The sequence below is a fragment of the Cebidichthys violaceus genome, unplaced genomic scaffold, assembly GCF_023349555.1.
Source record: "Cebidichthys violaceus isolate CVI_PGR_0920_01 unplaced genomic scaffold, fCebVio1.0.p SCAF_12, whole genome shotgun sequence".
NCBI classification, from domain to species: Eukaryota; Metazoa; Chordata; class Actinopteri; order Perciformes; family Stichaeidae; genus Cebidichthys; species Cebidichthys violaceus.
In genome coordinates, this window is record NW_027176285.1 from 10,120,422 (window position 1) to 10,144,464 (window position 24,043).

Below are 24,043 nucleotides of genomic sequence, written 5' to 3' on the forward strand. Positions count from 1 at the left end.
ACATTTTCCTTGTGTATTGTAACACATGAAGTACCTCTCACAGGCCTCTGGTTATAGAATGGTACACTTATGTCTGTTTCCTAATCCCTCAATTAATAAAAAAAGGTGAATGATCCTTTTTTTCTAAGTGGGAAATACAAAAAAAGTGTATTTACATATTACGTGGATATCTAGTGGTATTACAATGTTTCGTACCCGATTGCTCAACAAATATATTTTAAGATGTAAATAATATTATTATATGATGATTGTATTTGCAAACCATGTACTAACTGTTTGGGAGTAGCTCTTGGATTGATTTTTATCATAACTATTATACAAAGAGATGAACCGTGAATATGTTGTGCATTGTGTCAAAGTATCACCTGCAAGACAGAAAAAAAAGAAAAAAAAAATAGACCTGTGATGCTTTACCACACCACTCGCTGTCAGCATTTATTTGTTAATAATGGCTTAGTACAAGCACTGTTGTCAGTTGTCTAAACCATGAACTTATCCATTGAGTCATGAATTATTTATTTGTTGTCAAGATGAATAAAAACACAATGGTCATTTCTGCATCTTAGGAGTCTGTTGGAATTGATCCTCACAATCAATCTTGACTGTTCTTTGTAATGCATTGACAAGTTTATTTAAAATTTGTCTGCGAAGAGCTTTCATTTCTCCTCACTCCATACTGTATATTGTCGAGTCTTATCCCCAATGCCTTTGTGTTTGCTGGGAATTTCACCAACACTGTAAAGGTAGCCATCAGACTCAGTAGTCCCTCCCTCCCTCTGATGGCCTCCTCTCTCTTTGGTTCTTAAACAGTATGCACTTTTTCAGGCACATATACAACAGATTGGACTTTTATGTTTAAGCCAATATTTCTCTCTGTTTTCACAGTTGCAATTATATATATTTTTGGTGCTCTGGTACATGGCAAAACATGTCTGATGTGTACTATATTTTCATAAGGAAGAGTCATAAGATCATCATTTTCATTTTGCTGTCATTTATTGTGTAGAAATAAAACACTGGTTAAAGTGAATATAAGCTTGAGCGTGTTTCTTTGAACGTTAAACCATTTTTTGTCATTGCAAAAGTGTGTCCAGGTTAATTTTGGAGCTGCTTTATACTGTATTTTTAACTCCTGTGTGCCTCTAAAGAGTATCTTTCTTCTGGAAGATTTATAATGAGCCTTATCAAAATTCAAAAAATGCTGAAGTAGTTTTAAAAGAGGAGCTCATTCTTTAAGCCGTCATTGATACATTGGCATGGAAATGTGAGTGCTGTTCCTGGCACTCCAATGACGTTAATAGCCTAATTTGTGAGAATGAACATCAAACTACTGATTTTTAAAGTGCAGTTAATGTTGCATGACTGGAAAGAAACTGGATCTGAGCTTAAAGGAATAGTTTGTTGAGGGAGATGGAAAAAGAAAATGCTTCCCAGTAGCTCACATGCAGAGAGGCATAGCCACCTTCAGTTAATGATATAAATTAGAGTAATTCATAGGGGATGGCTGTCTGTGAGTTCAGTGACTGATTTCCCCCTTTTCCAGCTCAATGTAAATATTTTTCAGCTGGATCATGTGGTGTATTGGGTAAAACCTGGGAAATAACAGCATTACACTGCATTGTAAAATTGCTAACTTATAATCTGATCACAGTTATTTTCATCCAAGTCTCATTTTGTCATCACGCTAACAAATTCTATTCCAAATATTCCTGTGATATCGTGCAACTTTACTCTAGTGCAGGGGTCTTCAATGTTTTTCAGGCCAAGGACCCCTAAACTGATAGAGAGATGGAGCAGGGACCCCCTACTATATATATTGTATACAATTATGTTTTGTATTAAACTGGGCCTAGTGCCATGTATAAACATGCCTTGTTATTGTGCATTCAATACTAAGCTATTCAAATATTACACAGGTTCATATATTCATGTTTTTATTTTAAACATGTGCAAGGTACAGTGAGTAGGGTGGCCGTGCCACTGCCATTTAGAAACATACCTTGTCAACCAATGCCAATATCAACATTGTCTGTCAATTGCATGATAATCATGCATACAAGATATTCAAATTGACGTTTTTATTTTAAACACAAATGTGGAAACGAAAAATGAGTGATGGCCTATTAGTGCCACTGCCATGCATAAACAAACCTGTTATCTTGCATACAATACTAAACTATTAAAATCATGGACAGATTCATGTTTTTTGGTGGAGTTACAAAACGATAAATTTTCGCTCATAACAATGTCCATATACTTGGCATAATAATATACTGGCCTCAGTAGTTTGCTGTTGTAGATATGAGCTGCAGTGTTTAAGCCAGGAATATCTTGCAAAAATGATTTCACAAGGATTCGTGGGTGAAGTAAATGTCGTAAATATCTTCTTTTCAAATAATATTGCAGCTAGTTGCTTAGTCAGCTGGGGACTGAATAGTATCTCGGTCAATCACAGGGAACCTGACAGAGCCAGCATGAAACATGTGGCCTTGTGATAGGGACGGGTCCTCCTCTTTGTGTGCAGGATGCTTGGAGGGACAGGTCCAGGCTAGTCTCGCGCTGTGAGTGAACCGGTGCCCAGCTTGAGAGAGCTCCTGTGTGTCGCTGAATGTGTGCATTTCTGACAGAAAGATAACATATTCTGCCTCCATTTATCAATTTGTTGGATTCATGTTAATGTCTATTTAAAGACATTTAAATCTGTGAAAAAAAAAAAAATTGTCTAATCAACCAAACATTTCGCGGACCCCCTACAGTACAGATTCTCTCCACTGAGGTCTCGTGTCAGTTCAGGCAGGAAACATGAGTTATGTGAACCACACTAACTTTACTATACATTTTTTTATTATTTTAACTTTTTTTCAAAATGCTATACAATAACTTTTTCATTACTTTTTTGAACAACTAAACTATGACTTTTAATATATATATATTTTGCATATATACTATGACTATTTTTGACATACTATACTATACTATGACCTATTTAAGACTTTTTTCGACATACTTTTTACCCTCCTGTTATGTTCCGGGTCAAATTGACCCGTTTCAAAGTTTGAAAATCTAGAAAAAATATTTTAAAGTACTTTTTCTGTATGAAACTTCTTCTGCTTGCCTTAATTAGTGTAATCAATGTTTAAAAAAAATAATAAAAATATCATGCATTTGCAACAACCCCCTGCAGGTTTATATAACAGAGATGATGTTCGGGTCAATTTGACCCGGCAGTGAAAATGGAGGCTATAAGGGGTCAGAAATGTCAAGTTTAGACCATTTCTTTCTTTGAAAACGTGAGACAAAGTATTTCTTACTCCCTCCCACCATGTTTCACCCCATTTCTCATACACACACGCACTCTTTCTCACTACCCCACCTGTGCGAGAAATACAGATACTATTTTGATGGGACATTTTTATTTTCCCATAGGAAAACTCCGCCCACACTTAGCAGGGGAGGGTTGCTTGAGAGTCCTACCAACATTACACTCTGCAGATGCATACAACACAGCAGAATACTGTAGGACAACATGAGCAACAGAAACAAAGGATGACAGCCCTGGAGGCTCTGGAGCACATCCTTGATCACAACAGTGAAATAGAGGAGGATGTGTCTGAAGATGAAGACCATCTTGAGGTCAATTCAGATTATAATGGTACTGATTATGAACCATCAGATGAGGAAACTGATATACCTGTTCCTCCAAGCAAGACATTTGTGTATTTCAAGACAATTTTGAAATACAGTGGACGTCCTCACCCAATACACGTCAGCCAAGACTCTCTGCCGAAAATATTATAAAGACAAAATGTATTTGTACAAAGCACACCGTGACGACATGTCACTCGTGTGCTGTGTAGACACAAACACACACACACACACACACACACACACACACACACACACACACACACACACACACACCTCGTTCATTGTGCTCATCGCTTGTTCATTTTTGTAAATTTCTGTTTCTTAACACTATAAATGAACATAAATGAAGTTTACTTTCAATACAAATCATTTTGTATTCATTTGATTTGATTTTTAGTGAGCAGGTCAATATGACCCTGAACAGAAGTGTCTCATCTCTATGTATCTACATCACCCCATGAAAAAAAGAAAGTTTCAAAATGTACAACATTTTTTTAAATAAATACATGTTATGGTAGACTAATGCAATTTATATCTAGGTTTTTCCAAAGTACCAAAAAAAATGTTTGAACATGTATTCATGAAAACGAGTGAGTTATCCTAATTGAACTATGATCTATGAAGGGGTGAATAACTCCATTCCACTAAATGCTGATTGAATTGTTAGTAATAGAGTTGGTGATGAGGTACAAACTAAATTTATTAGGATTTTTTGGTTTCTGACCACTTTTGGGTCAAATTGACCCGCGAACATTATGGCTGTACCTAAAAAACGAACATAACAGGAGAGTTAAAAAAAATTGTCAACATACAATACTATAATTTTAACATGACTTCTTTCTAGATAGAACACTATGACTTTTTTAATAAATTTTTTTCGAAGCACTATGACTTCATGATGTGCTTAAATAAATTCTTTCGACATACTATACTTTTTATACGTTTTCATGACTTTTTTCGACATGTTACACGAAAACATTTCTACAACTTCTACAAGATTTTTCCATGACGTTTTATGACATACTATACTATGAATTTTTTTCAATGTACTATACCAGGGGTTGGCAACCTTTACTATCCAAAGAGCCATTTTGCCCTATTTTCCACCAAATAAATTCCGTCTGGAGTTGCAAAAGCTATTTGATATTACAGCTTATAAAGTTTTATATATAGTTATATTATGAAAATATAGAACAAGGATAAAGACAATTCTTGACATTGTTTTGCTATTTTACCTGTTATAACAATATCAACCTCTTATGAAGAGGAGAAGAAAACTTGTTCAGTGTGCTGCAGCAGAAATTGCTCTTTTTCGCTCATCTCCATGATACTTTTCAGCAAATGCTGTGTGCTTGTTCTGGAAGTGTCTTTCTACATCACATTTCTCGCCACATATCAAACAGGTAAGCCAGCATCTTTGGCAGTGAAAGCAAATTAATACGTCCACGCAGAATTAAGCTCTCCATTTTCCTCCGTGACTTTTCTTTTTTTTTTCTTTTTTGAATAGTTTACCGAGGCGGGGGGTCTGCAAATCATGATTAGCCACCTGCAGGGAAAGGCGCTTGACAGCAACGTAAAAGGATGCTTGTCCTATACTAGGACATTTTTTTCATAGCATGTCTATGACTTTTTTCTCACTTGTTTCGACATGTCGAAAAAAGTGAGAAAAAGTCACAGAAATGTTATAATATAGTAACTATACTATAACATTTCTGTGACTTTTTTGCGACTGATTTCAACTCGCAATACTATGACTTTTATCGACATGCTACAGTATGACTTTTTAGTACATAGTATACTATGACGTTTTTCGACATGCTATACTATGACATTTTTATTGACTTTTCAACATGCTATAGTATGACTTTTTAGGACATAGTACACTATGACGTTTTTCGACATGCTATACTATGACATTTTTATTGACTTTTCAACATGCTTTAGTATGACTTTTTTCGACATGCAATACTATCACTTTATTCTCACTTTGTTCAACATACCATTCTATAACATTTCTGTGACTGATTTCAACTCGCAATAGTATACGTTTTTATGTCAAAGAGGTGTTATGAAGAGATAGTTTAGGTTGGTTTTGAACCTTAGATTCTGAGGCAGTATTTGGTTTTGAGGCAATGTGTTCTACTGGGTGAGTTAGCAGCCTGAGTGACTTCTAAGAGGAATAACTATAGTTTTACTATCATAGTATGACTACATTTGACTTCTCCTGTGACTATGATATAATTCCTTTTTTCCACACGCTAAACTTTTACTTTTTATGACGTTTTTTGACATGCTATACTATGACTTTTTTATCACTTTTGTGAGGGAAACATTTATTCTGCATATGTGATAAACTAGTTTGCAATGCATAATGTTTGTTAGGGGTAATTAAATGATCCTGCCACTGACTTTAAAATATGTTTAAATAAATGCTTCACAGGTGATCAATATGATTCCTTTCAAAACTTAAATTACTGAAAGAAGTCTTTTGATTTTATATACATTTTTAATATTACACATTCTTCAGAAAAGACAAACAAAGCCACATAATAATACTTTTTTTACAATTTAAAATGTACAATATAATAATTTATTTAATTATTATTTTACAATTCAAATGACATGAGATGTAAATATTGAAAAAAAGGCATTGTTTATCTTCATTAAAACAATATTCATGGCTTCAAAGAGATGACATCGAACTGAAAAATAAGAGGGTTAAAGGGACCATAGATGACCCCTACAATCCCTGATACACAATTCAGTGTACGGTACCTCTGAACTTTACAGTTGGTTCAACACAAACTGTTCGGTCACCTGGAAAATGATTATACTATTATTCCTATGATAATTTCTATGAATGCACATAAATTAGCCAACATCATATTCTCCTTATTCTTAATTTTAATTACCTTATTATTACCATATTGTGACTGTAATGTCATGTCTAATAGTGCTCCTCTGTGTATTATGCCAGATGTTTTGTTTTTCCAGAACTTGATGACTTCTGCCACGATGACAAAAGTTCCATTCTTCTGATAAGTTGTAACTTATCAATGGATCACAAACATCTTACATCATTAAACCTAGCAATATAAGGTTGTTTTTTTTTTTCAACATCAATTCTAATACAGTTGCTGTGGATATTTATAGACCAAAACCCAACAAGTTATATAAAGCATTTACTCTAAAGACTTCAGTGTGGCCATAGCATTGTATTCTTTTGTCTTGAATACATTATTTATTGTGATCAGGTCCATTTCTAGTCTGAGAAACACATAGTATTTATTGTGGGTACTGTAGATTCAAAAGGAGATGATGATGACAAAAGGATTCCTAGAAATCAGTGCTAAGTTAAAAGTCTATGAATGAATAACACTCACTCTGTCTTTGCATAATTTCAACAGGCTGATAGCCTATTAGTCAATCATGTTACCACACAAAGCCTTGCTATTTTAACTTAATCTATCAAATGTAATACAGACTTATTGTTTCTCACTTACTTATTTCATTCATGAAGAAAAGCTTTATTTTCTTAAACAATGGGAAGTTGAAAACAAGAAAGTGATTTTCAAATGGCTTTAACACTTGTCAATTTCTCCGTTCAAAAGAAGGTAGTAAAGGCAAATAAGTTATGCTATTGATTTTTCCTTTTTTTCTTTCTTTTAAGTGTTCCAGGTAAGCTTCAAAGCACCAAAAAGGAACTACAATATTACATTCAAAGTATTTAAACCAACCAGTTTTTCTCTTGGCTGAGTTATATTTTACATTTTCACACTGCAGTTTCTCAGTGATATGTGCGATCGCTGGCATTTTGCTCCAGTTTTTTTTTTTCCCCCTCTGTTTTACAATAAAAGTAGGCCACACAAAAATATGTTTTTTGGTAGCTTCAACACAATGTCCAGTGAATTCTGAGTTTTTTTGGGCTTTCTTGGTTTTCAAAATCCACCAGTCACTTGAGGGACACGCTGCAGAGTGGGTGACAAGGTTCATCGATCACTGATGTCATTTTGCAGGAAAAAAAAAACAAACGCACCGCCGCCGTCTCCAAACTCCTGTCTCATCGGAGTTTTGTGTTGCTGTATGTGTTACGCTGTACAGAAATAAGCTTTTCCATGCAGGTGGTGCGACTTTCATGTAAAGAGCCATGCCACGTATTACTGGGAGGTCGGCCCTCTTCACTCCGGCAGTAGACATACGCCATGGTGTCGGTGCGGCTCTGGATATGGGTGCTGCGCAGGAGGGACCGGCAGTAGTGGCTAATCTTTTCCACCCTATGTAGTATCAGGTTGGCTTTTCTATTGAGGGAGAAGAAAAGAAAAATAATCACATCATCATTTCATTTTCTCTCAAGTTTGAGCTGACATCCAAAATTGAGACATGCAGAGGCCAAAACAGATCTCTTCTTTCCCAAAAATATTAGCACACATGGTTAAAATGATCTAATCATCAACAAAGCATAAAAATCTGCCTTATTGCATTCATGATATACAGTGATTTTAAATACTTGATACTTTTAGATACTTGAAAATCATAATATCATAGAAGTAGTTTATAAAACTTGATGTGAATGCTGATGTGTGTTTTGCCAAAAAAACAATAATTGCTTTTTGTGTTTTTGATTAGACATGTTTTGGATGTATAGAAAAAAAAAAAAACAGCCACAATTTCATTCCAAAGAGGGCACCTTAAAATTGACTGCGCCACCTGATCTGCATAAACACAACGTCATATATGCCACAATGAATTTCTTTCATTTTGTGCCACAAAACCATCAAAGAAATTCAAAAAAGAAAGTCAAAAGGAAAATGACATGTGTTCCTTTATTTGCACCTCCACTGGCTTTGTGTCTGCACAAAAACACAGCTTTAAATGTTACCAGAATTGAAAGAATTGCAACAATGTCTTTCCTGTCACTCTGACAGGACTGCCAGTCTGGGTCAAAACCACCACATGCAATTGCATTTTGAATTGTCGGGTACCGAATCCGTTCTCTACACCAGAGGCAGAAGTCGTGAAACAAAGAATTTTGTCTAAAGGCCCAGTTTCTGTTTACAGCATCAAGGAGCCATATATCAGATTAGCTTAATATAAAGAAGATACTTCTCTCACACACACACACACACACACACACACACACACACACACACACACACACACACACACACACACACACACACATAAATGCATCTATTCCATACTTGTAAAACAGTAATACACCTACAGAATACATATACAGTTTAAGTTTTCGAGATTGTTAAGCTCATATGGATACTGAAATGAGGACAACACACGAAAGGCAAAATTCCATTTGTTTTGAAAAGCAGTGTCTGCTGAGCATCAACATCTGTCTTTAGTTAAGCAAGGAGTACAGACATCCTTTTCACTTATTTGCTGAAAAAGGGGCGGAAAACATTTTCTCATTTCCCTTAAATTCTTATGTCTGAAACAACGGAATACCAAACACATAATCAATGGAGGCTTACAAGCATGTGAGCTATGGACAAATTAAACACGTTTGATGCCATTCATTATGACAAACAAGGAAATTAATTAAAAAAAAGAAAGAAAAAATATTACTTCTGCTTAACCTTTCAGGTTGCAACTAAGGCAACTACCAAGTCAAAAAATTGGCTTCATCTGATTTAGGCAACTGAATCCTAAGTAATTGATTTCGACAAAACCACAGCTTCAAAGGAAGGCAACCCAGAACTGAAAAGAACAACAAATCAAAGAGACTGATGTGTGGAAATAGAACAAGTACATTGCAGTACAATATAATAGTTGTGTTTAGAGTGAAGGTAAATAAAGCAGCAACCATATACAGTATGTCCAGATAACAACATAATTATGAAAGGAGCTAGTGCTCAGTTGTACTAATGCTCGTGGCCATTTTGGGGTTCATAGGATTCTCGGCTCCTGGAGGAGTTCTGACTGTGCTTACGTTTCACTTGGCCATTCTGTTACCTTTTAAAAGGCACCACCAATAGAGCCTGCTTGTAAATTACCCCAACGAGGCTCAACTCTGCCAACTTCAGGCTGTAAATAATCCGTGCTCGCTCATCCAAAAGCCCCCACCCCCTCCTCATAACTGCCCACACACAAACACACCATGTGACCACCGCAATCCCCATATTAAGTCCCAATGGCAAACCCTTGCCTCCCACCCCACTTCACCAATCAGAGAGAAGCATAATCTTTCTACAAACCAAATTATTCCATAATTATCATATCATTATTTATGGCTTGAAAGAAGTGCTTCCAGGCAGCGGGGGTGGACAAAACAAAACATTGGGCCGTAAGTTAACTTAAGATTTTTGTTGCTATCATCAGCGCTGGACCAACTTGCATACATTCATGTTTTTGTTCTATACTTTTCTTTTAAGTATTGTTCCTTCAAAGTTTTGTTAGTCAGTGAGCCTTCCTTCTCCATATTGTCATAATGTCTCAATGTTTGTTCACACAGCAAACTATCAATGGGGGGTTGCCTGTAAAGAGGGTCATGGTTGAGGAGATGTTCGGGGTGGCATGTTGTGGACACAAAGGAACTTTTAATGAGAAAGAATAGGAAATAGAGTTTGAAGGTGAGTTAGTGTTTGCCGACTATCAAATTGTATGTTTGGCTTGGCTGTCAAAACTGTGCTTTTGCCCAGATCTTCTCACCTGGGGCCCAGTTCATCCTCACTACGCCAGACGAAATCTCCAAACTTCTCATAGTGGGAATTGTAGTGGTGCTGGACTCTGTATAGCAGCGGAGGAGGGATCTCCATCAGTGTGTTGTAGGCCATCTGCTGCTCCTTGCCGCTGGTGTAGCCATTATACAAGTTGTACACCTTGTCTGCTATCTCTGTAAGAAGGTAAGAGATAGACAGAAGAGATACAGAGATACAAGGGGAAAAATGTGATATAACATGAATGAGGAAAGCCAATAAGCAGATAAAAGTGTGATAGAGAACTTAGAAAACAAAGATGTTGAACATCAATGCAGCAGAGGCTGAGATATCCTGATTTGTAGTCCCTAATATGGGCCGAGCCTCATACACAGTAGATGCTACACTTTCTTTCTGCCTGGTGAACTCCACATGATGAGTACATTGAATTTCACATGTGGAATAAGTAGAGTGCCCCTTGTTTTAATAACCATCATATTTAATCAAGCATGTCCACATTGTGATGGTACTTGACAGAGTTGAAATGACAGAGAAAGACAAAATCAAAAGGTGAGAGTACCTTCAGCTCGGCTATCATCCACCATTGGACAGGATGTCCTTACTGAGACAAAGCTTGAGTCGGAGTGGCTCCCTCGGCTATCCAATGCACGGAGGGTAAACCTATATCATGACAAAAAAGCAGCAGAATAAAGTTTATTATTTGTGACATCCCAAGATCAAGTAAGATACAGTGTCAGTAGCAAGCAGGAAATACACCAAGCATGGAAGCCATTACCAAGACACTTAAAACATCAACTTCACATATGATTGGCACTTTGGATGTGCTGACATAGACATATGCTGACAAAGCCGTCATATAGTGTATTTTTAACAGGTTTGCAGGATAATGTGCTGGATGAGATGGTGGTCTTGATAGGTGATATTTGATCATACAACCATACACTGACATCACATAGTTTTTCAGTAAACATCTTGCGAATAGGTAACCAGGGATTGTGGGATTTATATTTGAAAATATGAGCAGCCAGTACCACAGCGGCAGACGAGACAGAAGTAGAGGGGCATCTGGCTTGACTCCAAGCACTCTATAAGGACAAAGTTCCACTGTCTGAAAATGTCAAACATCATATTTTTTGGGGTTCCATGAAGGACCACTCAGTACTGTGATAAGATACCATAGCAAACTGTTCAAGACATTGCAGTAGGAGACAAGACACACTGAGAAAATGTAACGCATCTCAAGTAATGTAGGGCCACATGGCACGGAATAAAAAAACAAATGACCTTTAAATGTCCTTTTGAAAATGCCAATCTGTGTACTTCTGAATAAGAAGAAGTACAAGGAGGAATTGGTCATATTTAATCTAAAAAAGGATGAAGGGTGGCACAGCTTTATCTATCACTATCCTTACAGCAGCAAGGAGAGAGAGAAGGCGGCAGCCACTCTTATGAACGCACACGGCTATTTGCCGCTGCTGTCTTGCTGGTCTCTGAATTCCCTGAATCATACACCCCTTAACGAAGCAGTAAACAAACATATCAATTGAAAAGGGTCATAAATTAGCTCTGACATTTGTTCAGCCTAACTTGTTATGTAGTGTCATATTTTCTACATATTCAGCTACAACCAACTGCAGAGGCCTTTTCACAGGAGACTTGTTGACATGTAACAGAAAGCACAAGTATAGATAATCAAATCAGTGATGGCTTTATTCCATTTACCTGCTTAGTTTTCAGAGTCCTGGTGACACTTGAATAGAACAGAGCTATCAGTGATATTATTAGTAACACCAGTGCATTACCTACTATGACATCTAAAAATATCTGTAGTGAAAAAGCCTATTTGGCTTATTGGTACAGGTGGCCAGTCAGCATTTGCAGAGGTAACATTCAGCAAAATTCAACATTTTGAACATTTTAGAAACTCAGAGGACAAGATTGATACCACTCTTAAGTAAATGGCAAATGGACTTGTACTTGTATAGCGCCTTTCTAGTTCTAGTCAAAAAATTAAAAAAATTAAATAATTGACATTTACATTTTCTATACCACGTTAATGCAGATTCAATTTGTGAATAATTGCAATACTCAAAACTAAATATTGCAGGGCCTGCATCCTCATGGTAAACCCACTAGAGTGATTTTAATTATTTTGGCTAATTAGATCTTTTCCCAATTCTGCCTGGGCATGTACAGACTGTTTAACTTCCACCTGAGTAGAAGTCAAAAAGAATATCTGATAAGCACGAAATTGCAAGTTAAATGTTGCAATATCAATGACGTATGACATAAATAAAGTAGTTATGGTTAAGGTGGTTTTCTGCGTGGATTTTGCCTTTAAAATGAAATAAAAAAGACTCATCCAAATGCACTGTTTTTCTTAGTACAGGGAAAACTTTGAAAAAGCAAATTTAGTATTGAGAAATGTTTGTAACTAGTTATGAAAAACGGTAAGCTTTCAGCAGTATTCCCACATAATTCCCACTGTAAAGACAACAGGATGACAACAAGGAAACCACAAAACACAGTGAGACAAAATGAACCACCGATATGGCATTCCATCGCTAAGTACTTTGAGAAATACATGAAAATGAAGAAATTTGAATATTATTGTTGTTTCAAAACTTGCTTTTCATCCCAAAAACATTTACCATCGGTTTTCATGTAATGTCTTGTGAGAGCTGTCCCAAATGCTGTCAAATTATTGTTTTGTTTGTAACATGACCTGTTTGGACATAGCTCACATAGTTTGTCTGGTCTTGTTATTCAGCAGGGTGGATGCGGTATTCCCCAAGAACCTCACAAAAGACGCAAAGGCCTAACTGGCTTCTCTGCCCAACAAAACAATGCCAGCATGTAACAGTCACACTGTTTAAATTATGTGGCCACATAACGTGCAGATGGATACAATGAGGTGGGAAAGAGGAGGGGAGCAGGAGGACAACGAGACAGGAGTTTTATCAAGGCAATTTGTTAAAAGTATTGTTTGGGAACAAGAATGTGAGGTTGCCAGAATTTTTTTGATGTTTTTTGGTTGTTGGTTGGCATCAATGACATGTACTGTTCCCTCTTCCAAAGCCCTACAGCAATTACAAGATTGTTACGTACAATATTACATTATGTTTGCCTGTCAGTCTCAGATTTAACTTTGGAGACCTGCTATTCGTTTGGGTAAAAAAGGGAAAACATGCTAATTGTGCAAAGAAACTTAACATTTTACGGAAAATATGATTTAAAAAAAAAAATTTTTTTTAGATCAGTCATGCCAAGGAACCTTGGACAAGGGTCCTTCAAACTCTTAGGCTGCCATTCATAGACACATAGAGTAAAATGAAAGGGGGCTGGATGGATAGAGTGTCTGAGCTCAGAACAGGCACTGTGATGATAAAGATCGCCTTGGAGAACAAAGGAACCAGCCACAGTCTGGCCTGCCATGAGAATGTCAAAACATCAAGCAACAGAATTGGCAAGTCACACACAACCACCCCGGCCACCCACCCACCCACACTCACACTGATACACATTACTTTGTCTCTCTCTATTTTTCTATCTACATTGCTTGCATATAGCTCAGCGCTGTCTATCCCTCTCTCTAATTCCTTGTCTCTCACATCTATTCCAAGGCTGTCTGGCTGCACATGGCTCCCCTGGAAGCGGCTTGATTTTGTCCCTGTGCCATAGTTTTGAAAGCTCAGCAAACAATGAAGAGGACAAATGGCAGATTAATGTTTGTGTAAATTGACAATGTTGCCATTAAAGTAACCATTGTCCTCTAATTTAATGAGACAGTGGAGAGAAAGCCGAACAAGGGATGACAAGACAGAAAGCTCAGAGACAGACAGAGCAAGAGAAGAGGAATGAGAGAAAGTGAGAGAGGATCAATTAGGGCAGTATTTTTGGCATGCTGAGAGAAGCTAGGGCAGTAAGGGATGACTTTTCCATGACATCAGCATTTGGACACCCATCAGTAGAGCCAGTCCACAAATCAATCAAAGCCACATAGAATTGTCTGTCACTGCCTGAACATTTGTGGCAGCTTACAGTATCTCATGACTTTGAAATCCTCAGATCTATGCGGCATTACACTGGTGCAACAGACCTAAACAAAAAATGGATTTGAATTTAATTTAAAAATAGATACATAGCTCAGTTCCGAATGATCTCCCTCTCAGGTGAGCAAGACTTACAGTGCAAATGAATGTAATGAATAACATGTTATTAAAGTATTCAACAGATTTAAATGCATGCTCAAGATATTTTTGGAACTGAGATACTCTGAGAAAATTGACACAATAATTCCAACAATACTTTGAAAGACAATAGACAAAATCAAGGTGAGATAAGCGTGTCTTTTCTCCTGACCACCTGATGCTCCTCAGGTCAGATGTGATTGCCCCCCAGGTCAACTCTTTTCCTATGTAAGTAGCCAGCACTAGTTCCAAAAATTGCCAGAAGCCGCCAGATGACGCCAATCAACCATTTGCATAATGATGACGTCATTGTGTACTAATTTGCATGAACCTTAGTAGTTGTGATTTTTACATAAGTCATTTCTACCATCCCAATCTTATCAAAGCCAGCTGACTTACTAGTTTTACAAAGCTAGCAAGCAATTCAACATACATTGATGCTAATAATGTAATGATGCTGTTAGTGAAATGTTTAGTAGAACGTTGAACTGTTTAAAATGAATTATCTTTTTAGTACAAAGCATGATTAAATTGTGTGCTTTTACTTGCATGTTGCAGAATACAGAATATCAAAGGTGGGTGATGGTTCTTTACTGGTAAAATGCTGTTGGAACACCAATAACACCGAGGTAAACGTTTTTGGAGAAAAAAAAGATAAAGCATGAATTTAGGAGTTCAGGCTGGGAATTCTGACAATTTAGATGTCTGAAGAAACTGACTTAAATAGTCTAAAGCAACTGATGAGCAATTGGAAAGATGCAGGGCAGGAGGGAGCACATGAGCACAATCTAAAGCACAAATGTAATATTACGGCAGCTTATAATACAACAACTATTGGCTTTTAAAATGTAAATGGACTTGTTACTAGCAATGAATGCAACAGGGTGGTCCCCTAGTTCAAAGTCACACAGGCTCCACCCTCTACTGGACTCTATGGAGAGCACACATTCGCTAACCAAAAATTGTAATGTGGTCGGCAAATTAGGACATCCCTACACAAATTGCTGCGGAACTCACAGTATATTTGGCAGCCCACACCGTTGTCTGCCATCGTTTTTCTTTTCAACGAATGGCAATTTGCCCATGGAGTTGATCAATTGCTGGAGAAGACCATTAGTGCCCGTTTGTCCCTGGCCTCATAAATATGACAGACAGAAACGCCTGCTTTGAGTACCTCGGCGCAGACCAAGCAGAGAGTGGTGTTCAGCAGCCACTACCCTGCCCAGCCTGCCGAGCGCTGCCCTAGATTTGATGCCAGCAGCTGTGGGATCACTCCCGTTGCTTCCACCTGAGCTGGTAAGCCGTCTCCACCATGGTTTTTACAGAGCCCATATCAACAGGCAGGGTGGAGCTTGGTCTGCTGCCTTGTTGGGGATGGCAAAGAGCTTGTGGCTGTGGACCTCAGAGCACCTGTTGTCTCTGAAGGTTCTCCACATTCTGGGACTGGAGAACAGGAGTGCCAACCTCATGTCGAGAGGTGGACCCCTAGCAGACGAGTGGAAGCTTCTACCCAAAGTGGTAAAGCAGGTTCGGACCCGGTTCAGAAAGGCGGGATAGATCTGTTCGGCAACCGCCAGAACACCCACTATGGTTCTCCCTAGAACAGCAAGACAATCCACCCCTGGGGGTGAACGCATTTGCACATGTGCCATGGTCAAAAAAGCTGCTTGTCTTTACGCCGCTCCGCCACATCCCATACTTGATCGAAGGAGCAGTTGTCAGTCATTCAGGTATCCCTAAGCTGGTGTTCTGCGTCGTAGTATGCAGGAATGACTCAGACGACGGCGACCCAACCATGGACTATCCCCCAGTTCTGAATAATTTCACTTCTGGATTTCACTGTTGGCCCTTTTATATGTTGCTTTCTATTTTTTGTTACAAGCTATTGCTTTCTTTCTTTACACAACATTTAAAAATGTCTGTTGTCCGTGCCACATCGGCTCTTGTGTACAATCAATCAGCGTACACTTTCGCCACTCATGGTTCTTTTTCTGCTGGGAGAGTGCTTCATCTGAAATAGAGGCAAAAAGTCCCTTAAAATGTCTTTCTAAGAACTATGATTGTTTGTAGTATTTGCGGTGCAGACACAATACAGATTGGGGTTCTAAGAACTATGAAAAAATTCCTCAGGTCCGACAGCGCCCAATGAAATGGGGATTCTTAGAACTAAGTTCTTAGAACTATGAAAAAGTTCCTCCAGTCCATCGAAAACGCTGATTGACTGCTGTCTGTCAACCATATTGCCACACAGGGCAATTGAAGCTTTATTCTATTAATGAAGACACCAATTTGATAAAACTACTTACCTGTTTGGAAGCACAAAGTCAACACTATCATTAAAATCTGTGGTTAGTGAATGGTGTTGAAAGCCTGATAGTAAAACAACTATATGAATATATATTCTCTAATTCTAATACTTGATTTAGACTGTTCAATTGTATCCAATATATTGGTTGGCCATTTACTTTTGAAATGGGTGTAACTTTTCACAGAGTAAAGAGCATTACGTTTGTAGGGGTTTGTTAGGGCCATAGCAACCTTGGTAATGATCAAGTGTAAAGCCAATACCAGTAGAGGTCTTATCAGCCGCTTGATTAAGACGGCGGAGTTGGCTGCAAGCAGATGTGCCCTCAGACGTAATTCCAACGCAAATTCTGCTCTTATCAGAGAAAAACAACACTGGAGAATGCCTAAACAAAGATAACACTGATAGTTTGAAATTAGGTTTTGTTGCAGGTTGACTAATACAGATTAAACTAATACTTATTCCCAACTATTCTTCATCTACTGTCAAAGCCTGTAGGACACTCAAAATCATCTTCTTTTTTTTTTTTTAACAAAACAAATGCTAATTGTATTGTTGGCATTAACATCATCTTCTAAAAATCTCACCAATAACTGTTGACTGCTTCCTGGCATTATTTGGATTTATTTTGTCATTTTTATTTACTTGTATACATGCTCAGTTGTGAACACTTGAATTATATGCAAATGTAACATTTACATTTTAATTATACAATTTTAATTTTCCAACGTTAATGTTAGATTTATAAAAACAAATCACATATTTTACTATTATAGCTGTGTTGTTGGGAGACATTAATGTTAAATAGCTTGTTGGCATTGCTACATTAATCCATCCTTTATCTTCCCTCTGGGGTAAATACAAACAGTCTACACACCCACACAAAAAGCAGTTGAAGACCTTGTTATGCCAATGTTAAGGTTCCCAAAACAAACCAAGGCCGCCACATAGCAAGAGCAGTATGAAAACAAGTGACATAACAAAACCTGACAAAAGACAGTCCAAAGCTGAGAAGACAGTGTGTTTCATGTGTCCAATGACAGCCACAACAACATCTGGGTCCTGTCTGGTTCACTGTCTGCTGCTCTTGCAACTTTGGTTCAAGATGTAGAGGGCAAATAGGGCTCAGAGCAAATGCACATCACAGCAATACCCAATCGGATAAAAAACTATTTTGTAGTCTGAAAAGTGCTTCTAAATAGCTTGTCATAAACTGATTGAATAGAAAAATATAAGACCAGCCTTAGTGTAGGGAAATCCTGTAAAACAGTCCAGCAATTCATTCTAATTATTATTTTGTTTTTGACGCTGTTACAGAGACCTGTTGGGTTAGATCTAAGGTTGTTTTTAAGGTTGTAGTTTGTGGTGTTGTTTTATTGAAATGTACCATGTTGTATGGAGCTTTGTTCTCCTCCATGTATGTAAATGAGATGAATAAAATATAAGAAACAGGTGTCAGTGTAATGCAGTCCAGTAAATAACAACACCACCATGCATTTGATATAACAATGTTTGTGGGACATGATTATGGTTATTACCATGGTTTTTCAGAAGACCAACTCTAACGGCGGATGGGGTAATCCCATTCCCTAACAAATCCACAATCAGCAACAGCAAATAGACTTGGATGTCATAGACTGTCAAAGTTTGATGTTTTATGAGCGCATTAAATGACCTAAGGCAAGGTATGTCTGTTATCTAAATGCCCGCCAAAATCTACAAAGAGTGGTACATTTTTTCTTTTAGTTAAACAAACACCGCCTCTTAACAGAGATCCTTCTGTATTCACTAAAACCCTGGTCTGCTCTGACCAAAGAGAACATAAAAGAACGGAAGCATCCACCACTTTCACCGAGTTGAGACTAAGTATGCTTCCCTAGTTAACTCGACCCAGCTGTTGAAGGTAACAAAATTCACCCCCTGAAACAAAATAGCATTTGCAGTGGGAATTGTAGACACCCAAGGGAGGATGTGGTATTGCTGATATTTGCCCAGTCATTTTTGTTTGGGAAAGATGCAAACATGGCCACAACATCATTTTTAATAACAAAAGGTCTTTACATGGTAATGGGAATCACTGAAGACATAAAAATGTGGTCAGAAAAACGATCAAGTGAATTGGGTTGCAAAGAATTGTCAGTCAAGATCAAGATCATTGTCACAGAATACTGCAGGTTATTCAGGACAGGATTGTGCAGCTTTGGTGTAGTAATGCGCTCTGTGATTACAAGTTTTAATAATAAAAATGTTAAGTCATAGCAAAAATGGAACACATTGTTTTCCCTTTCATCAATCAATGGGAACCATCTGCATGTTCTGGCAGTTTATAGACACATTTCCTAACCTCCATGCGACACTGATGTATGAGGTGTATTAAACATGGCTGACAAAATATATCTAGAGCCTTTAGAATTTCAGGGAAAATCTCCACCACCACCGGCACCTTGTCACTGAGGTGTTTTTGTCATCCTCCACTTGAGAGATGGCCAAGACTTCCTCTGAATCCTTAAAGTCTGCCTACTCCACAGAAAGCGGTGTCAGTTGGGTTCAGTAGTTCCTCAAGTCAAGGGCAGCAGTTCTCCTCTGCTGAAAACAGCCTTGGTGAGGCATTTTTCCGCTTCCTGAATTGTGTCATGGTTAGCCATTACCTCTTTGAAGCAAAACAAAAGTCTCTCTCCTGGGCCTCACAAAACTCCTTCCACTCATTTGCTTCCTAGACCCCTGGAGCTGCAGTACTTAAGGCTTCCTAGAACGTGACCACTGATTAAGTAGTTCCCCGGGTTAAACAAGTCTGATACTCTCCTTGTTTGGCTTGACAGCCTTCTTCACCAGAGGTGTCCACTAGGATCTCCGGTTGGGCATTGGGCCACACTTACAATGGGCCGCCTTAAAAAAAGGACTGAATATAATTACAAAGTTGATCATGGATTTTTCAGAAGTAGGTGTTCTTGTACAAGATGTAACCCCTCTCATTCGATCCATATCCAGGAGTTTTATTCTGGTTCTAGGGAAGAATACTCTTTTTTGAAGATGCTTCCTATATTGACATTTTAAAGTCTAAGTCAAGCCCCTCACCTGAGAACAATGTGCCTTAATAGACCCAGCTTTACAACACAGCTCACGGGGTCTGAGGGGCACACAAAATCTCCCACCATGATCATGCTGCAATTCTCCTCCGGCTTATATTATATTGTACTGTATATTGCTTCATTAACAAACACATTTGGAAGCATATTTACCCCATAAGTGTAATATCCATTTTCTATTAATTTTACACCCACTGAAATCTGCAAATAATTATGGTCTCACCACTCTTCACATACATGTGCAGGAACCTTGAAACTATGTCTAAATTACCTACAACAGAATACAATGTATGACTCATGTTTATCCATACGGTAAAGAAATAAACAGCCACAATAAATCAGTAATTCAATTGACTTGGCAAAGGGCATCAGCAGACTTACTTGTAGAGACTGTCTGATTCCAGGCACTTGAAGACAACTGAGTATAGCACAGAGTGAGGATGGTCTCCGGTCCTCTTCCCAGCAACAACACAGGATGAACCCAAACCAGAAAACAGATCATCCACTAAGCTCAGAACTTCACCTAGTAGAGAGACAAAATTGAAGGAAATAAAGAAAAGTACGAAGGGTGAAATGAAGACAGAGAGAAACAAAAAAAAGAATCTTGCAAAAGGTCACATTGGAAATGTTATTTGTACTGTTTTACCATCCATCATACTTTCTGCCAAAAAAGGAGGAAAAAAAGCACTTATCTTTCAACATTATCTTTCATCTATTGTTTTTAGTTAAACAAAACAATATCACATTTGTTGGTTCCACCACATTATGTAAAAAAGAAAAAAACAATTAACTCGGTCAAAAATACATTTTTACATTTAGGAAAGTAGTTATTTTGTCATCAATGATTGTGTTATTTGGTGTTATGATTGTCACTTCTGCCCTGTCCGATGGGAGCCATTTCTCCAGCACCAAGCCCGAGGCTAAATTAAATATGACTTTTTGCTGGCAGCAGTCCATACACACTACATTACAGAACTGTAAGAAAACAGGATTTCTTTCTTTTATGGGCACACGGTAGTGTTACAATGATATCTCTCTGAACACCCTGCCGTCTCGCAAAACACTACTTTACAAGTTGTGAAATATCTTTCATGTCAGCTTACGGGAAAGGCAAGCGATGCAAACTTGTTCATTTAGACACACACACACACACACACACACACACACACACACACACACACACACACACGATGCCAGTTTCCAGTACTCATGGAGGTGATGGAAAAAAGAGGAAGCTGTCAAAATAGTTTAAAAGCTCTCAAATGGTTGGATTCCCAACTATTTCTTCACATGGTAAAGGGCAGCTTAGTTTTAGCTTATGATACATGGGCCAACTTATAAACACAGGGAGTAAGTCTGGCTGGTAGGGCACAAGGGGATGGTAAGAAAAGGTTGCAGAAGAGAGGAAAAAGAACTGCACGAATGAATGATTTGACCTTTTCACGGAAAGAACTCTGTGTATTGGAGGTTTTCCCCTAAACACATTCTTGTACTGTGGCAGTGTTGCTCTTTCAAAGATTTTAAACATGAATCTCAATTTTGATTAATTTATTTTGTCGATGAAATCTGCAAAGAACTGTAAAATAAGTTGTTTATATTTTGTTTATAAATTGTCAGAAACTCATGTAATTTCTCTTTTCAACTGGAAACTGTGTTTATATTAGTTCAGCTACTCTTTGGATAAATTCTCACTCAAAGTGAAAACCTTTTATTAAAGACAGATTATACTGGTTTGTCAACAGGAAATTAAGAAGCCAGATGTTTTAAATAATGACCATTTTTAGTACAAATGAGGTCAATCATATATAAGAGCACATTAACGACGTTCATATGGTTTGTAGTACCAAGGTGTAGAACAAAGCGGTATGACGGCTTTGTTCCAGCGGATGAACAAGTTGTATTTATGCATATTTACTCATTTGATTTTAGAGGTTTAAGTGATTATTGAACCCTTGAGTATTTTGCCATGTTTGTCTGTTCTCTGTACATGTAGAAATAAAGTAACCTGAAATATTTACTGTGTTCTTTCTGACATAAGTTGTTTATTATTCTGCTTGGTGTTAGTTATTAAGAGGAGTGACAATGAAGTTTGCAAGGTTTACAACCCTGTCTTGTAGAAATAACATATAGACAAAACCTACCTGCAAAAGCAAATGTATTTTTGGAGAAATGCAATGCTACCTCAATCATGTTTTTTATCAACCTAGTGAGAGGACATGTTTGATGAACTGCAAAAAATGAAAAATAATGAAACATGTTTCATTTGTTGCTTTACAATTTGATCTTGTAACAACTGAAACATGATCCATATGATGTTAATGCAATGTCAAAGCACTTGATTAAGATTAGGGTGATATTATGGTATTGGTTAATGAAATATTTGAAGTATGCTGACATAAAGCGCAAGACAGGACAAACATTATTTTTTTCCAAAATTAACCAAAACCACAATTTTACTATAACCGTAATCAAAATGTTTTAGTAGCCTAAACCTAACCCCTAAATGATATTTTTATTCTACAGTACCCCATTGTGCTGGCTTTGGAAGACAGATACATTAATCTATAAACACGTTTGCACCTAATTATTCACTTTAAGGCTTAAGGAAACAGTATTATATGACAATCCCACATGAAAAATTAAATACTGAAAATAAGCTTAATTGAAGGCGAAGGGTAGATGTATTTCAAATGTGATATCGAATCCAGTGTTTCCCATCAGATTTCATCGACCAAGAGCTGCACACTTAGGTATTTGATTTGTCTGGGGGCTCCTGACACTCAATACGGCTACATCAAACTAAAAACTGTTAAGGTGTGATAAAATGCATGATACCGTGTCAGTATCTTATAGCTGGTACTGTGCATTGACGACCTGCATTAGTGCTTTTTATTTAGCTCCTCGTTTTTAGTCAGTTATTGCCAGTTGCAATGATTCAGAATCGACAAACCTTTGTGCTATGTTTACCACCCCTAATTAGAAATAATTGGTAATGTTGTATTTAAGATTGACTGTTGACCTGCTTCGGCCTGCGTTCATTCTGCCTTCAAAGTCCATCCCCCCAACGTTTTTGCAAACAACTACGAGAGGAGTGCCAATTGAATGCCAAAGCTTTGCCACTTCACAAAGGATAAAAGTAGAAAAATGCTGCTCCAAATACATAGTGGACAAAAGTGGAGTAAAAAGAGAGACAGAACAAGGAAAAATAATTAGAGAGGAAAGAAGAAATGTCAGTAAGAGTTCTGACATTTCATGGAGAGGAATGATGTCAATCGATGTTTTGATAATGCGTGACAACAGTACAGGTCAGAAGCAACCACTTGTGACTTGTGTTTTAGTAGCGGTGAGTTAATGTATGTGATTATAACATAATTCTGACCTGCACAAATCAAATGGCAGACACACTGACTTATACTCATGTAGCAAGGCTAATCTTTCATGGCTGAGGCACAAGCCAGACTGAAAATGTAGCCCTTAGACAAATGAGCAAACACACACACTGACAGAAAAGTGGAAACTTTTCGCTTACATTTTTAGAGAGTAACAAAACAAAAGAAGACAAAGTAACTGTAAAATGACAGTAGGGCAGGATAAGCTGTATGGCAAGCTGAGTTCTACTGCTGCTTTCTGCATGCACGGCTAGCTAAAGGTGAAACACAATTCAAATGTGTTCAGATATGTGTGGCATACCTTCCTTCTTTTTTTCATGGGCTTGACATCATTTTAGGGACGATAAGTGATTTAAGGATATGGTTTTGGGAAAGAGACTTGTCTGGAAAATGACAGTAATGTGATGAAATGCAATGGAAAGCAAAAAAAGTTGAAACAAAGATGATGGATGTGTATACATTTGCCTGAAGAAAATATGACTTTGAACTCCCAACTCAAGCAGAGAAGTATTCCGCTGTGCCATTATTAAGCTTTTAGGGAAATTTGTATTTATTTATCCCTAATCATAACTTATGATCCTGCATGCAGCAAAGATGAGAGAATAAAAACTTCAGTTACTGAGCCTATATCTGTATCTTTTGAAAATCCTCTAGTGGTCAAAACTCCACACATAAAGCACTGATTATGCCGTTGTTAAATTAATTGATCACAGCGTTTATATTGTAGCTAATTTGTAACACTGCTCATTAACAG

The 24,043-nt window shown here is 37.6% G+C and overlaps 1 protein-coding gene across 1 annotated transcript in view; it reads right to left on the bottom strand.

Annotated features, from left to right (window-relative positions):
- Positions 1-6,201: 6,201 nt before the first annotated feature.
- The window catches only part of LOC137869117 (astrotactin-2-like), a 235,959-nt gene continuing 218,117 nt past the window's right edge, over positions 6,202-24,043 (bottom strand). Inside the window, exons 20-23 of the mRNA XM_068706300.1 lie at positions 20,282-20,423; positions 10,879-10,979; positions 10,312-10,495; positions 6,202-7,946 (exon numbers count right to left, since the gene is read on the bottom strand). Coding sequence (XP_068562401.1) covers positions 7,709-7,946; positions 10,312-10,495; positions 10,879-10,979; positions 20,282-20,423 — 665 coding nt within the window. The 3' untranslated portion in view covers positions 6,202-7,708. The remainder of the gene's footprint in view (positions 7,947-10,311; positions 10,496-10,878; positions 10,980-20,281; positions 20,424-24,043) is intronic.